Source organism: Haplochromis burtoni, unplaced genomic scaffold (assembly GCF_018398535.1).
Source record: "Haplochromis burtoni strain Fernald_Lab_line unplaced genomic scaffold, NCSU_Asbu1 Contig_505, whole genome shotgun sequence".
Classification (NCBI taxonomy): Eukaryota; Metazoa; Chordata; class Actinopteri; order Cichliformes; family Cichlidae; genus Haplochromis; species Haplochromis burtoni.
Window position 1 is genome coordinate 306,420 of NW_024582866.1, and position 14,640 is coordinate 321,059.

The window sequence follows — 14,640 nt, forward strand, 5'->3', positions numbered from 1 at the left end:
ATTTTAGGGATTGGATTAAAATGATTTAGAGAACGGAACAACTATGGTTAAATAAACATCTACTATATTAAAGGGGACATGAAACGCTGAACACAAAGGCTAATGTCCCTCACTGACACAGCTGTAACTGTCTGTGAAGCTGGGTTTAACAAATCAGTGCATAAAGCTTTAAAACATGTTCATAGATCCATCTGTCAAACGTGAACATGTGATTGGTTGGTTGTGGCTAACAGACTCAGGCTAACTAGTGACAGAATCGATACCTCAGAGGAAAATGACAGTGAAACTAAACAGTGTGAGAGGCTCACTGCAGAGCTGCAGCGGTGAGCTGTCCACTCCACTGTGTCCATTTATGAGAGAAGAATGTATTATAACCAGTGTGACGTGGCGCGATGACCTCTGTCCTTCCAGGGGTCACAGGAGCCTGGACTCATCAGGAAGCACTTTGATCATGACACACAGTGAGGTTGTGTCAGTGTTTTCCTCTCAGTGATTCTGTCACTAGTTAGCGCGCAGCGTTTCACGTCCTGTGGAACTAAAACGATTCCTGTGTGCTGCAGGATTGTTTAAGATACAAACACTGCAGCCATGAACCTCCTCTGAGGACCTCCCCCTGCCCGGCAGCTCCGCCTCCATCCTCTGCACATGCTCAGACCGTCTCAGCCTCTGATTTCTGTCAAAACATTTTGTTCTTTACTCAAAGGTTCATTTTATTTCTTTACATTTCCAACACTTTCTCCTTCAGCGTTTATTCATCGTCCACTTTAGAAAAGCTTTTCTTGTTTTTATAAACTAAACACGTCAGGTGACGAGGATGAAGAACACCACCATGAAATCATCATCATCACATTTATTTTGTCTCTGATGGTTTTCACCTGTGTGGAAATAAAACCATTAAAACCCTGATCAGCTGTTTCTGTAAACAAACAAGTGTGACATCATCACAGCGGGCTGATCATCAATGACATCAATACGCATCATTTCTGACGATTCAAAGACACAGGCGCACTAGAGAAACGACAACAGAAGAAGAACTCTGGTCCACGTCTCCATCACGCCGTCCGAAGGTCAGGGTGTCGTTGGAATGATGTCATCAGACTCCTCTCTCTGCGCTTGAGTTCAGAAATGGTAGAAACGCCGCGCCCCCTCCTGCTCAGTATCGTTTGTCCTCCGGCGGCGTGGCCACGGTCACCTCTTTGCTCCCGAAGTCCCAGAAGGCCGTCATGTGGAAGGCCATGTTGGAGAAGACCACCAGGTACTCGAAGGCGGCGAACAGGGAGTAGACTGGAGGAGACACGGAGACGGCGTGAGACACGGAGACGGCGTGAGACACGGAGACGGCGTGAGACACGGAGAGCAGCAGCACAGAGCAGAGCGGCACTTACTTCCTGCTTCACAATATTTGTTGTGGCGTCTGAAGAAGTAGAAGGCAATCACACAGCAGCTGATGTTGAACAGGAAGAGACGCAGCTTCCAGCGATATGATGTCACTTCCTGAGACGGACAGAGAGCAAAATCAACATCAGATTTATGGAAAACTACCAAAGAAATGAAAGACAAAGAGGCAAACTGGCTCCATGTGACCAGAGGTGGACGTTACTGTCTGACACCAAACTGTCCTGCAGAGCCCTGAAGCTCCCGAGGAACCACAGAACCACCGCGAGAACCGAAGGAACCCACCAAGTATCCCAAACTCTCCCTGAGCACCAACAGGCAACAAGACGCTACAAAGCCCTTCATGCACACAGAGGTCACCAGCACGGGCGACCAAAACAGAAGCAATGCTAGAAGGTTCTGCAGACCATAATAAGCCTTACAAGCACATCTCCGCAGGTTCACTAAAGTCGGGACTGGCTGCAGGAGGACTCACTCCTAGAACTGCCTCAGGTGCTGACAGGACCAACCCCAGATCTTCTAGGACTCCTGGAACAAAGAAGGCCTCCAAACCTGCACAGAACCTCAGAACGGAGGAGCAAACACTCCTGAAAGAGCTCCACGCCCACAGCTGGCATGTGTTAGTGTTTCTAGAGCTACATCACGTTCTCACAGAGCCTACGGGCGTATCCTTACATCCTCCTCGAAACAACAACAGGGATGCTCTGAGGTACATGTGGAGCCTCGCCAGCAGCACCAAAACCACCTCCTGAACCACCTCAAGCAGAGACAGAACCTGATCCTTCGTCCTCAACAACGTCCACCAGAATCATGCGATCCTCCTCACAAATTCACTTAACCACCATAATGACAAAGTACCAGAAGGACCTACTAGTAATCCAAAATCCTCCTCAAGGACTCAGAAGTGTTTGAGTCCCTCAATCATGCCTAGAAGAAACAAACCTGCCCCGGCGTCACCTGAACCCCAACAGGAACAACATGAACCACCGTCAGGATCTGAAATCCTCCACAGACGTGGGCGAGGACACTCGCAGCGCGATGGGAACCCTCATGATGCCTTCAAGTACCACAAGAACTCTTCAAAGACCTGAACAAACCCCCATAAACATTTACAGACTGATCCTCTCACAGAGCTTTGTAACATCAGGACTCTGAACTCGCCGCGACCGACTGATCGAGCAGTTTGTCTACAGAAAGCTTTGAAGGCATTTTAAACTAATTCATTACGTTTCCCTCAAACAGCTGGTAAAGGAAACGAACACTGAGCCTGAGAAACCGCGCGGACTAAAGCTCATCTGTTACGACTAAACGAGACAACGACTGACGTTTGTGGTCGCACAGCACGCTGACAGGGCGGGTTACCTCTGGGCTCACGTAGTGTCTCTTGATGACGTACCACAGCCAGCACGTAGTGAGCATGTGCACCAGCGAGCTCCCTATGAACGTGATGAACCCGTACTTATGAACACCTGTGGAGACAAACGGCCGTCAGCACGTCTGAAGGGCTAACTCCTGATTGGAGGACCTGGGTCAGCTGACCGCGCCGTACTCACTGTAGGTTTCCGTGGACGACACGTACGTGAGCATCACCAGGCCGGTGTTCTCGGCGAGGCTGCAGAGGAGCGCCAGCCCGCTCAGCAGCAGCTCCCGCAGCCTGTTGGCGAAGCGGCTGCGGTAGAAGCTGAAGTAGGCGAAGGCCACCAGGTACCGCGGCGCCGAGTGGAGCCCGATGCAGCCGCGCCAGATGTAGCGCTCCGGCACACCGCTGATGGCGGAGCTGATGGACGGGAGGTAGTTGGACACCTGGAAGAAAAATGACTTCAGGTGAATCAGGTGGGCGGGTCCTGATGACACCTGAGGCTGAGGTGTGGCGTGGGAGCGTCATCACCGCACCGCCACCAGGTAATGCTTTACCCAGAAGTTCAGCGCGAGCCTGAAATGCACATTTTGACTCGTCAGCTGGCTGTGGTTTCAATAAATCAGCAGCTTCCTGCTGACGTGTCCTTCGCCATCAGCACTCACCTTACAGTGCGTGTACGTCGCGTCCTCGTAGTGGTACCAGAGGGAGATGAAGATGCAGGCGATGAAGCCGGTCACCGGCAGCAGAACCGTCCCCACGGCGAAGCTTTTGAACGGCAGCCGGATGAGGAGCCGGTCCCGGTCCAGGCTGCTGTACGGCCCCTGGAGCATCCTGGGGGGGTGGAGCCATAAACAGGTAAACACACCAGGAGCTTTCCCGCTGTGGTTGAACATTTAAGAGCTATCTGCGGTTTCTGCTGTCTGTTCGCTGACACCTCAAACACACGAGCCTCTGAGGTTGTGGGAATAATCCACCAGCTGCTCTGCACCGCGCACTGAAAACTGAATATTCACCATGTTTAAACCAGGCAGCACAGGTCAGGTCATCGACACTTTGAGCTGTGTCTGTGCTGACGAGCGGGGGGTTAAAGGTCACCTGCACAGGTCGGTCACGGAGAACATTTTAAAACTGTTTGTTTGCTGTTCTGCAGAGAAATTCACCCACAGCACAGAAACATTACGTAAAAAGTTCGGTCCCGTTACTCGTGTCTGCGCTCTGAACACGTCCCTGTTCACCTGTACAGGTGACGCAGTCCTCTGACGTGGCAGACGTGCGGCTGTGAGCAGGTAGGCCGGGTGACAAGACTCACCTTCACGGCTCCCCGGGCTCGCTCCTCCTCGCTGCCATCGAGCCCCCCGCCGGTGTCCTCAGCCCCGGAGCTAATCCTGTCAGCCCAGCTAACCGCAGCAGCTAGCAACGTTAGCCGCCAACTTCCGTGACTGTGACGGAAGCGCCGCTCCACACCTGTAACAGCGTCCGTTTCCCGCCACACGGCTGCTGCTCTCACCCGTTTAATGTCACGCGCACACTTTCTACGCTGTTTATAATACAGTTTACCGGTTATTTCACCGGAGGACACACACACGCTCCGGTAACGGCAACAAACTACTACTTCCGGTAACCACGTCCTTCAGAATAAAAGTCTTCCTGTCGCCTGCAGCTGTCACCCACCCAACGTCTCCGTCCAGTATAAGGATGACACCACCGTGGTTGGGCCCGTCTCTGATGGAGATGACACGGCGTACAGGGTGGAGGTAGAGAACATGTCCCACCGACGCTCAGAAAGTAACCTGAAGCTGAACATTAGTTTTCTTCGTCCCACTCCTTTTTCAGGCAATTTTTGTTTTTTGTTTTGTGCATTTTATGTTCAATATAGGTATTTGTTGTGCCTGGAAATGAACAAATAAATGAAAATGAAATGAAATGAACATCTGATAATGGACTTCAGGAGGCACAGACAGCTCCACTCCCTCTCACTGTAACTGAAGAACAGGTTGAATCTGTCTCCACCTTCAGGTTTCTCTGCTGATCTCACCTGGACCCACACCACCATCACCCGGTAAAGAAGACCTAGCAGCAGCTGCCCCTCCTCCGTGTCCTGAGGAAGAAGAACCTGGACCAGGAGCTGCTGCTGACCTTCTCCTCTCCTCAGTGGAGAGCGTGCTCCTCCTGCCTGCTGTTGGTACTCTGTGGCCACGACTGAGAACAGCAAGGCTGCACAGAGGGTCATTAACACCACCCAAAACATCACTGCTAACCCTGGAGGCCATCGCCAGTTCCTTCCTCCTGTCTGTGAACCATCACAGGTGACCCCGCCCACCTCTTGTCTGCCCTTGACTCTACGTCTCTCTCGTGTTTGCAGTTTATTCCTGATGTCTTTAGTGTTTATATTCTGTTTTTACTCCTGCACAGTGGCGTGGAGCTCTCATAAGCTTGTTGTACATGTACAATGACAATAAAGGGCTGTTCTATTGTATTCTATCACAGTGTGTCAGTGGACAATAAAGATGAAGAGCAGCCATAAACCAACAGTTCAGTGTTTCAGTTTAATTAAGGAGCAGAACATGAATTTATCAGAGAAACAGAGACAGATGTTTAAAGCAGCGTGTCACAGTGACGGAGGAAAAACTCTGTAAACAGAAAAATAGAATAATATGTAAGAAACATTTAAGGAAAGGTTTTAAAAGCTGACGTAACAGGACAACGACTCCCAGCTATAACATTTGTAATATATAACAGTTAACAAACTTTGAAGGTTTTATTTGTTTTGCTGGAGCTCAGACTTCTTCTTCTGGTGGTGCACTAGCCGCACAGCAGCCGTATGATTGTTCAGATAACCGCATTAAAAACGCTCCAGCAGCTTGCAAACAGAAGATGGACGCAGGCCTCACTGCACTGACAGCCTTTAAACCCAGGTGTTTAAAAGCAACGATAGAAGAAGAACTCTCTGGGCGGAGCTCAGTGTCGTATCAGCGGCGTGGCCACGATCAGCTCTTTGCTGCCAAAGTCCCAGAAAGCCGTAAAGTGGAAGGCGATGTTGGAGAAGACCATCAGGTACTCGATGAAGGCGAACAAGGTGTAGACTGGAGAGAGAGCAGACAGGTCAGTGTATCCGAGTTACAGCAGCGATGAACAATCAGTTTTCACACCGTCTCCGTGAGGCTTCCAGACGAAGGTCGCTCCGGTCTGCAGCGCTGCATCAAAGTGTAAGTCGTGGCACTTCCTGGTGATGTCTAAACTGTGCTCAGGCTGAGACTGCTGTCAATGAGAAGTTTGGGCCAGGCTGCACAACGCATCCGCGAGCAAACCAACGACTGAACCAACCAAACACCTGCTCGGCTGCAGCAGAGACCAGAGTCCGTCTCCATGGATACCAGCTGAAAGACTTGATGTCCAGATGGTTCTGGGTCTGATTCACGACCTCTGGTAGGAGATGTTCAAAACACCTCCTCCAGGAGGCACCATGTGACCTCTCTAATGCTGGCCATGCACCGAGCGAGTTTTGGCCCATTTTGAGACGATTTTTCAGTCGTTTTGGGGATCGGCCGAGTTTCACTTCATCGTGTAGTATACCTGGGGTAACGAGAAGCGATTAACACCCCACGACCACCCGATCATCAGTCGTATGGTTCACCGCAGCCTCTCACACTGCGCACGCACAAACACAGAGATGGAAGTGAAAACACGGAGCAGCGGTGCAGCCTGTGATCGGGACACAAGCGGAGGCACAACTTGTAGAGCTTTGGCTCATTCGAGCCTTTTTGATGTGGCCTCACAAAAGGATCACGACCACAACGACCGTGGAAAGACTGATGGTGGTGTGTGTGTCTGTGTGAGTGAGAGACAGATGTTGTGTTATAAGCTTCATGTTATGGACGCACAGTGTGACTCAGGTCGCATCGGAGCATCGTGACCTACGACCTTCTAACCCCTGCGAGTCAATCGTTTACTTTGAGCAGGAGCTGAATAACGCGACGCGCAGTGTGCGCCCAGCTTAACTCGCGCCTGTGGAAGAGCAGCGACTCATCAGCCAGAGCTCGGGGTCACCGCTGAGTGTGAGGACAGACTGAATGTGACGGCTTCACTTTCACGCTCGGCTCTTTCTCCACCTAAACACAATAACATGTGGAGACAGTTTCCCCTCACTTGTGAACAAACCCCCGAGATACTCCCCAAACCAGAACAGGCTCTCCACCCATGGGCTCAGACTGGGTGCTGATTATCGTTTCCACTGCTTCACAATCAAATCAAACTTCGGTTCACAGCCTGATAATCTGCAAACAAGCAGAGACGCTGAGATCGTCCAGTCCGTGGCTGTGCCTAGAAACAGGTGACAAACAGCAGCCCAGGCAAACAACAACAACAACAACAAACTTTATTTATACAGCACATTTAAAAACCAGTAGTGCACCAAAGTGTTTAACATGCAAAAGAGTAGGATCAGTAACAGGGAGGATGAAGCTGTGGCAAAGTACCAACATGGTAGCAGGTTAAATGGCATTAAAAACACAGAAGCCACAGAAATGCATATAAAAGCATAAAAGAACAATATGTGTAAAGGATAAAAAATTAAAATGATTAAAAGCAGTTAAGAATGGACCAAAGATAGAAATAAGAGTTAAACTAACTAACAAACAAGCATTACCTGGTAGAGAAGGCGAGGCTAAATAAGTGGGTTTTAACCGCGGTTTGAAGGATTGACAGCGATGGGGAGCAAACGCTCGGTCACCTCTGGTCTTCAGCCGAGACCTCGGCAGCACCGAGAGTGGCTGGGAAGATGATCTTAGTGCTCTAGTGGGGGTGTGAGTAGCTCAGTGAGGCAGCTTGGTGCTGTATTGTTAATGATTCAGAAGGTGAGCAGCAGGATTTTGAATTGAATGCGATACTTAACGGGAAGCCAATGCAGGTCGGCAAGGACAGAGCTGATAGAGACACGCCGCCCACCACCCGTGAGGAGACGAGCAGCCGCGTTCTGAGTTTGCAGTCTATGGAGGAGAGTAGAGGTAAGACCGAAGTAAAGGGAGCTGCTGGGAGCTGTTGAATTTAAAAGAGCTTTCCAGAAACACCCCCAGGTCACCAACAGTGTCGGTGAGGAAACTATCAACGTGCCTTGCGACGTGAACATCAAAGATAACAGGAAAGTGATCAGAAATCCCAACATTGCTTATATCCTTAATGCTAATGTCCAAGCCATATGAAAACCAGATCGAGGGTGTGGCCCCTGGCGTGGGTTGGTTGGTTAACCCACTGGATAAGAAGAGTCCGTTAATGCAGGGAAATCTTTGGCTAACGGATGGTCGTTACAGCAGATATTAAGGTTAAAATCACAACAATAAGCACACAGTCATATTTAAAAATAACTGAACCAAGAAGGTCAGCAAATTCGTGAATAAGTCTTATTATATTTAGGTGGCATGCCGCTGGAGGCGCTGGGTAAACTTGCTGTGAGACGGAGCAAAGCCACCGGTGGCCAAGCAGGGAAAGAGCGTGGCAAGTCCCCAGAGACATATGGGTAAACCGTAGCCCGTGCTTCAAGGTAAGCCTTCATACGCACACGGAAGCCACTCCTTTACCACGTCTCCTGTATCGTTTCTTATACAGGATGAAAGGCAGGGAGGGCCAGTGGGGGCGTCTGGCTGTAGAGGGGCGGCATCGATCGAAGCGATGTGAAAAGGAGAATCGGAGGTCCAGGAGTGTTTGCCGGTCATGTGTTAATTATGCACAGAGTAGTATGCTGAAATCCAAGATGGAGAGGGTAGAGAGCAAAGGGGCAGCGAGGGCGAGAGTCCAACACACACCAGGAATACAGAGCAAGCACTCGCTGCTGTTGTACCAGGAGCACGTATCAACTGTCCTGATACCCCATCATCCTGCTGATGCACCACCCACAGGACACCCGGAGGAACCCAGCAAAGGCCTCCTGTGATCCTAACAAACCCCAAACTAACACGCCGAGCAGCCCGGCCTGACACAGGCTGAGGACTGCGCTCCCTCCGGTCTCAGAGACCAGCACCGTCCTGCAGACAGAAGTCCCTCTGAACCCGGTTATAAACGTGACCGAGTCAGACTTACCTCCAGGTTCACAGCGGTCGTTGTGGCGTTTGTAGAGTAAGCAGGAAGCCAAACAACAGGCGGCGTTTAAAACGAAGAGACGCAGCTTCCGACGATAGGATACGTCCTCCTGAGAAGGACACAGCGTGGGATTAACAGCTCCGCAGATCGTTTACAATTAAATAATAAAAGGAGAGCGATGAAGTTAAAGTGACGTTGGTAACGTTACTCCAACGTTCACAGATTTAATCGTCGTGTGACGGATGCACAGCTGCGTTATCTCTGTTCCTGGTGACACACAGGACCCGACGGCGGTCGAGTTACCTCTGCGCTCTCGAAGCTTCTCTTGATCACGTACCACAGCCGGCATGTAATGAGCATGTGCACCAGCGAGCTCCCTGCGAACACTCTGAACCCATTGTCATGGAAACCTGCGGAGACAGACAGTCATCAACGTTTCAGATTAGAGACGTGTGACGCTCACGGTCAGCCGACCGCCGCGTACTCACGGTGGTTTTCTTTGGACGACACGTATGTGAGCAGCAGCAGGCCGGTGTTCTCGGCGAGGCTGCAGAGGAGCGCCAGCCCGCTCAGCAGCCGCTCCCGACCGCTAAAGCGCCCACGGTAGAAGCTGAAGTACGCGAAGGACATCAGGTACCGCGGCGCCGAGTGCAGCCCGATGCAGACACGCCAAATGTAGCGCTCCGGCACGTGGGCGACGGAGGAGCTGATGGACGGGAGGTAGTTGGATACCTGGAAGAAGAAACTCTGAAAGTCACTCCGCCCTGAACGCCTCTCCTGCTACTGCACGCCGTTAAAAACAGGAAGTGCTGAACGTTTAACACGCGTTTAAAGCCCAGATTTCCTTGACAGGCCCCGCCCCTCTCTAAGCCTGGTTCTGTCTGAGGTTTCTTCCTGTTAAAAGGGAGTTTTTCCTTCCCACTGTCGCCAAAGTGCTGCTCACAGGGGGTCATACAGAATAGAATAGAATAGAATAGAATGCCTTCATTATCACTATACAGATGAGATTATGATTGCTGGGTTTCCTCGGTCGTCTTTGTCTTATTGTACGTCCTGATGATTTAAAGCGCTGCGGCGACTGCTGCTGTGATTCGGCGCCGTGCAAATCAAACTGACTTAACTGAAGGTCAAACATAAACGCTGCCGGTTAAAGAGACGACTAAAACCAAACACCACACTACAATTCAAAGGTGATACAAAGGTCACGACCCTCGCCAGGTGGAAGTGACATCATTTTGTCTGTTTCATGAAGAATTACAGACATTTAGAATGTTTTACTGCTTCTAATTTCAAAATAAAAGACACTTTGACTGATCTTCTTTAACGTCTGTGCAGAGAAACGTGCTTCCTGCTGGCGTCTGCGTGCTTCCACATTTACCTTACAGTGTGCGTGCGTCGTGTCCTCGTAGTGGTAGATGAGGGAGACGATGATGCAGGCGATGAAGCCGGTCGCCGGCAGCAGAACCGTCACCACCGCGAAGATCTTGAAGGGCAGCCGGATGAGGAGCCGGCCCTGGTCCGGGTCACCGTACGGCCCCTGGAGCATCCTGGAGACAGGAGAGCTTCGAGCCTCAGACAGGTGAGACTAACACCACCTGCAAAGGATGGAAACGAGCTCGTCTTTAGGATTCGTTTCTATTGCTCCAGAGTTTGTGGTTGTAATCCAAACATGTTTTAGTCTGTGACATTTTTAAAGCTGTGACACGTATCGATTACTTCCAACGAGGGATTTTTGCACTGCGGTGCTACAACATCAGTTAACTTCAAAAGATATTTCAGTGGTTTCGTGCGCTGTTTGTGTCCTTTTCATTTCATTTACTTATTTATTTCACACTTGGTACAACAATTCAAACAAACCAACCACACTTTCAATCAAAAAGCACTACAACCATGTGTGAAAAGGAGCAGGAAGAAGAAAATATTCTTCAGGCAAATATCAGCGTGTGTTACTGAGGCGGGTATTAAAAATGAGAAGAATTTAAATGGAGTTTGGTGCAGTGTGTATACAGAACTGCAGAGAAGGTCAGGAAGCCAGCATCAGTCTCTGCCACTGGTTCAGGTACCGTAAAATGTGACGTTTTTTAAACGGAGTCTGGTCTGCAGAGAAACATCCGAGTCCACGGTTGATCAGTGTTACCGAGTGTGGATTTTAAAACGTGACGTTTTTTAAACGGAGTCTGGTGTGCCGCATGAGTGCTGATCCAAGCAGAGGACATCAGTTTTAAACTTTGACAGAGTTCTGGGGCTGTCTTACCTGAACAGGTGCTCTGACGTGGCTGACAGCAGCTGGGACCGGAAACGAGCTTTAAACCGGACAAAGAGTTTTCCAGCTCCACGCCTCACCTAAAGCTCCTCGCGCTGTTTAACGTCACACACACTTCATACGTGCTATTTAACTTAGTTTAATGATTAATCTAACCGGAAGTGGCAGGGCTCCTTTGCTGACAACTTTAATAACTTCCGTTGATTACATCTTTCAAAATAAAAGTCTTTAACCTAAAGCGTGTAAAAACAGCGGCAGGTCTTTAAATCTTTATTAAACAAAGCAGTTAGATGACATCACTGCGTCACTGCGTCAGCACTGATGGGAACAGCTGGTCGCTCACTGCTACAGGTGTCTAGTATGTGACGTCATTTGACCACGATGCATTCACATTTTTATTAGTGTGTGTGTGTGTGTGTGTGTGTGTGTGTGTGTGTGTGTGTGTGTGTGAGGTTCCTGCCTCTGCAGCAGGGGGCGCCTCACGCGGGGTGAATAGTCACGTGACAGCATGTTTCCTCGGCGCCATCAGCTGTTTTCTGCCTGTTTACAGGTCAGAGTTCATATCGCAGCCGGCCACGCCCACAGGCGCAGCTGACACGGCACCGTGGAGTCTTCAGGTGACAGCCGGACCGAGCTGTCACACTCCAGCTGTGACAGCTGCAGGAAGTTTACTGCGCATGTGCGGTGTGTCCGGGAACCGCTGAGAGGATTTTAAACCGAGCCGGACACGCAGGGCTGACTCCGTGGATCCGCTGAGACTCTGAAAGAACAGCAGGAAAACTCGTCCCCCGTGACGCATGCCGGCTGTGGCACCAACACGCCACCTGCCGGAGGACTGAAGGGGCGGGCCTGCCCTGCTGCTGTGCTTCATGGAGGTAAAGAAAATGTGTTTATGATAGAAACACGACAGATTCACTGCAAAGTAACTGACTGACAAAGAACAAACACTGAACACAACAACACAAAGAGTAACTGAGAATAAACAGACACACAAAAGTGTGTGAAAGCACAGAAACGAGGAACAAAAAGAGCAAACATGGACACACAAAGCACCAGCAACACACAGTCCACGCAGAGACTCGGTATGATGGAAAAGAGCAAACGACGATGATAAAAGAAAAAGAGAAAGAGACAGAGACACTGCAGGGACACGGAGACGGAAAAAGGCTCAAAGACACCAACAAGGGGATAAACAACGAGACAGGAAGTGAGACATCGTGCGTACAAACACACAGAAGCACCTGTTAGCAGCGAGATCACTGAGAGTAGGACACACTGCAACCAGGCAGGAAATGACTTTGCAGTACTCCAAACCACCGCAGAGGTGCGACCGCCAGTCCAGCTGCTGATTTGTGACTCAGCCGAGCTTCTCAGACTCGTCTAATCCTCAGTTTGACGCTGATGATGACGTTTTGTGCTTCGCAGCGTTCGTTGGAGCAGAGAGACAGACGTGAGCGTCTGCAGGAACACCTCCACCACAGAGACTCGGATGGACCTGTGGTCATGCGGACACAGAGAAACAGGAGAGGACGTTTAGAGCACTTCCTGTACTGTAAGCACTCCAGGCTGAATCATCTGAAACAGGAAGTTCAAAGGTATGGGTTGGAGAACCAGTACGTCTTCAGTGAAGACATCCCTGCGTACCCCCGACCCGAGTTCCACGTGAGCCGTGTCAAACACGACACGGAGCGACGGGGCTTATGTTGCATCAGGGTGGACGACGGCTTCGGGGATCCTCACAGGCAGGTCCTGGTGTGGTGGAGTCTGGCTGTGGGACCCGAGGAGATCCAGGAGGCCGAGACGAGGCTGCTAGAGGAGACCCACCCAAACCGGACGGAGGAGCAGGCTGCGAGGCAGCGGAGCTTCCTGTGGAGGTTCGCCTCCTCTCCGGCCTTCGGCGAGAAGTCCAGGCTGGGCTCGTACCGCTTCACCTTCCCCCTGCAGGAGGTGCTGACCGCCTACAGCGAGCAGGTACTCCTCTGTCAGCACACGGGCCCAACAGTTCAGTGAGAGAGTAAAGCAGAAAGACTAAACAGACTCAGCATGAACACGAGTTCAGATTAATGGAACCACAGGAAGACACAACACTGTGTCAAAGAAAACTCAGTCAGTTCAATTTTGTGGCACCAAATCATTCAAGTTCATGACAAAGACACAGAAACATGTAAGAAAGATTCAAAAACAGAGACGGTAAACCGAGGCACGCAGCTGCTGGCAGCAGCTTCCATCATCACGTCGTGGATGTCAGGTCATTTTGGGCTGTGAAGGATTTCTTCTTTCACAGGGTGGCGACTGTGCAGCAGACGTCTTTAATGACATTAACAAACAAATCATCTCTGATCCACACAGGATGAGGAGTACGCATCACTCAGCTGAGTCTTTAATGAGTGCTGCTGAAATGTGAGGGTGCTGGGTGCTTTTATTTTGAAGTCCACTAACCACTCTGTCTTTTGAGGCCAACTTCCTGAAGGCTAGATTGCTGGAGTGCACATGATGAGGGAATTCCCTAATTATCCACCGTCAGTGGGATAAACCATTGGATGAGAGCTGAGGGGGGAGCAATCTGAGTCTGTAGTTTGAATTGATTTAGTTAGTTTGTATCTTATTTAACTGCTTTGTAGTCAGATGTATGTGGCGTGTGTTAACCGCTGCAGCTCACTGTACATGTTGATTTGTAGGTGGACTTTCTGGTGGTGTGGTCTGCATCTATTCAAGGAGGTTTCGATCCACCGGGGGATTTTCTGTTGACATGTGCTGTGGCTGTGATGTTAATGTTAAGATGTGCCGCTGGTGAGATCGTTGACCCTTGAAAGAAATGTGTTCAGAGCTCAGGTAAACTACCTTTGTTCCTCTGGTGCCCTTCATGTCCGCATGCACCGTCCTGTCTCAGGGGTTATTAACAACCAAGTCGATGGTGAGACAACACAGACCGAGCCGTTTGGCCACAGCGGTGAAAGCTGAAGGTGAAGCTCTCAAACCTCAGCACTCGTCTGACCCCGTGTGGGTCGGAGAAAATCTAAAATAAATTCAAACATGTGCACCCTGCTCTCGTCTGCTGTACGATCGTCCACCCCGTGAAAAGAAGTCCAGAAGGAGCTGTGCCCGTGATGAGTGGAAACTGTAAAACCACAGCTGTGCACAAATCCACCACACCAGGTTAGTGACTGCAGGCGTGTAACAGCTGGAGTCTTCTGCTTCTATCATCTCCAGTTTTGCTCCGGAGCTCCGCCCATCATGAGGGTGTTCAAGACCTCGCTGTACAAACAGGAAGTGCAGTACTCTGTGCTGGTCCACAGCCCGGCCAATCAGCTGCTCTTCTCAAGGTTTCCTTTGCTCCCTGATGATGACCCGGACGCCGTCTGCGCTTATAGAGACGGACGCTTCATCTGGAGACCGGAGGCCATGTGTAAGACACACAGGTAAGAATCACACGGGTTAGAATCACACGGGTAAGAATCACACAGGTAAGAATCACACGGGTTAGAATCACACGGGTAAGAATCACACGGGTTTGAATCACGCGGGTTAGAATCACGCGGGTAAGAATCAC

At 50.3% G+C, this 14,640-nt stretch overlaps 3 protein-coding genes across 6 annotated transcripts in view; 1 reads left to right on the plus strand and 2 right to left on the minus strand.

Moving 5' to 3' along the window:
• Positions 1-835: 835 nt before the first annotated feature.
• pgap2 (post-GPI attachment to proteins 2) lies at positions 836-4,369 on the minus strand. The gene is made up of 6 exons (XM_005947718.3): positions 4,065-4,369; positions 3,418-3,586; positions 2,949-3,198; positions 2,758-2,864; positions 1,386-1,494; positions 836-1,284 (listed from the first exon to the last, which is right to left on the minus strand). Exons 2-6 carry the CDS (start codon positions 3,583-3,585, stop codon positions 1,154-1,156), a joined length of 765 nt encoding a protein of 254 aa, XP_005947780.1. The 5' UTR covers position 3,586; positions 4,065-4,369; the 3' UTR covers positions 836-1,153.
• Positions 4,370-5,282: 913 nt separating this feature from the next.
• Positions 5,283-11,252, minus strand: LOC102300802 (post-GPI attachment to proteins factor 2). The gene is made up of 6 exons (XM_005947717.3): positions 11,082-11,252; positions 10,206-10,422; positions 9,316-9,559; positions 9,131-9,237; positions 8,828-8,936; positions 5,283-5,838 (listed from the first exon to the last, which is right to left on the minus strand). Exons 2-6 carry the CDS (start codon positions 10,371-10,373, stop codon positions 5,714-5,716), a joined length of 753 nt encoding a protein of 250 aa, XP_005947779.1. The 5' UTR covers positions 10,374-10,422; positions 11,082-11,252; the 3' UTR covers positions 5,283-5,713.
• A 74-nt stretch (positions 11,253-11,326) lies between these two features.
• LOC102300084 overlaps positions 11,327-14,640 on the plus strand; it is a 12,274-nt gene continuing 8,960 nt past the window's right edge. The window contains exons 1-3 of one of the 4 annotated variants that reach the window (XM_042213966.1): positions 11,327-11,441; positions 11,641-13,061; positions 14,301-14,509. In XM_042213966.1, the coding sequence (XP_042069900.1) occupies positions 12,492-13,061; positions 14,301-14,509 (779 nt within the window). In that variant the 5' untranslated portion in view covers positions 11,327-11,441; positions 11,641-12,491. Of the gene's footprint in view, positions 11,449-11,640; positions 13,062-14,300; positions 14,510-14,640 lie in introns of those variants that run through there. The other 3 variants (XM_042213965.1, XM_005947715.3, XM_042213967.1) reach the window with 3 other exon arrangements.

What these genes read in the sequence shown, in the direction of transcription:
- pgap2 (XM_005947718.3), bottom strand. Translation starts at nt 3,585, where the DNA reads ATGCTCCAGGGGCCGTACAGCAGCCTGGACCGGGACCGGCTCCTCATC. An exon ending in GTCGTCCACGGAAACCTACA is followed by an intron (nt 2,865 to 2,948) that starts GTGAGTACGGCG and finishes TTGTCTCCACAG; the next exon opens with GTGTTCATAAGTACGGGTTC. An exon ending in CAAATATTGTGAAGCAGGAA is followed by an intron (nt 1,285 to 1,385) that starts GTAAGTGCCGCT and finishes TGTCTCCTCCAG; the next exon opens with TCTACTCCCTGTTCGCCGCC.
- LOC102300802 (XM_005947717.3), bottom strand. Translation starts at nt 10,373, where the DNA reads ATGCTCCAGGGGCCGTACGGTGACCCGGACCAGGGCCGGCTCCTCATC. An exon ending in GTCGTCCAAAGAAAACCACC is followed by an intron (nt 9,238 to 9,315) that starts GTGAGTACGCGG and finishes CTGTCTCCGCAG; the next exon opens with GTTTCCATGACAATGGGTTC. An exon ending in GAAGCTTCGAGAGCGCAGAG is followed by an intron (nt 8,937 to 9,130) that starts GTAACTCGACCG and finishes TGTCCTTCTCAG; the next exon opens with GAGGACGTATCCTATCGTCG.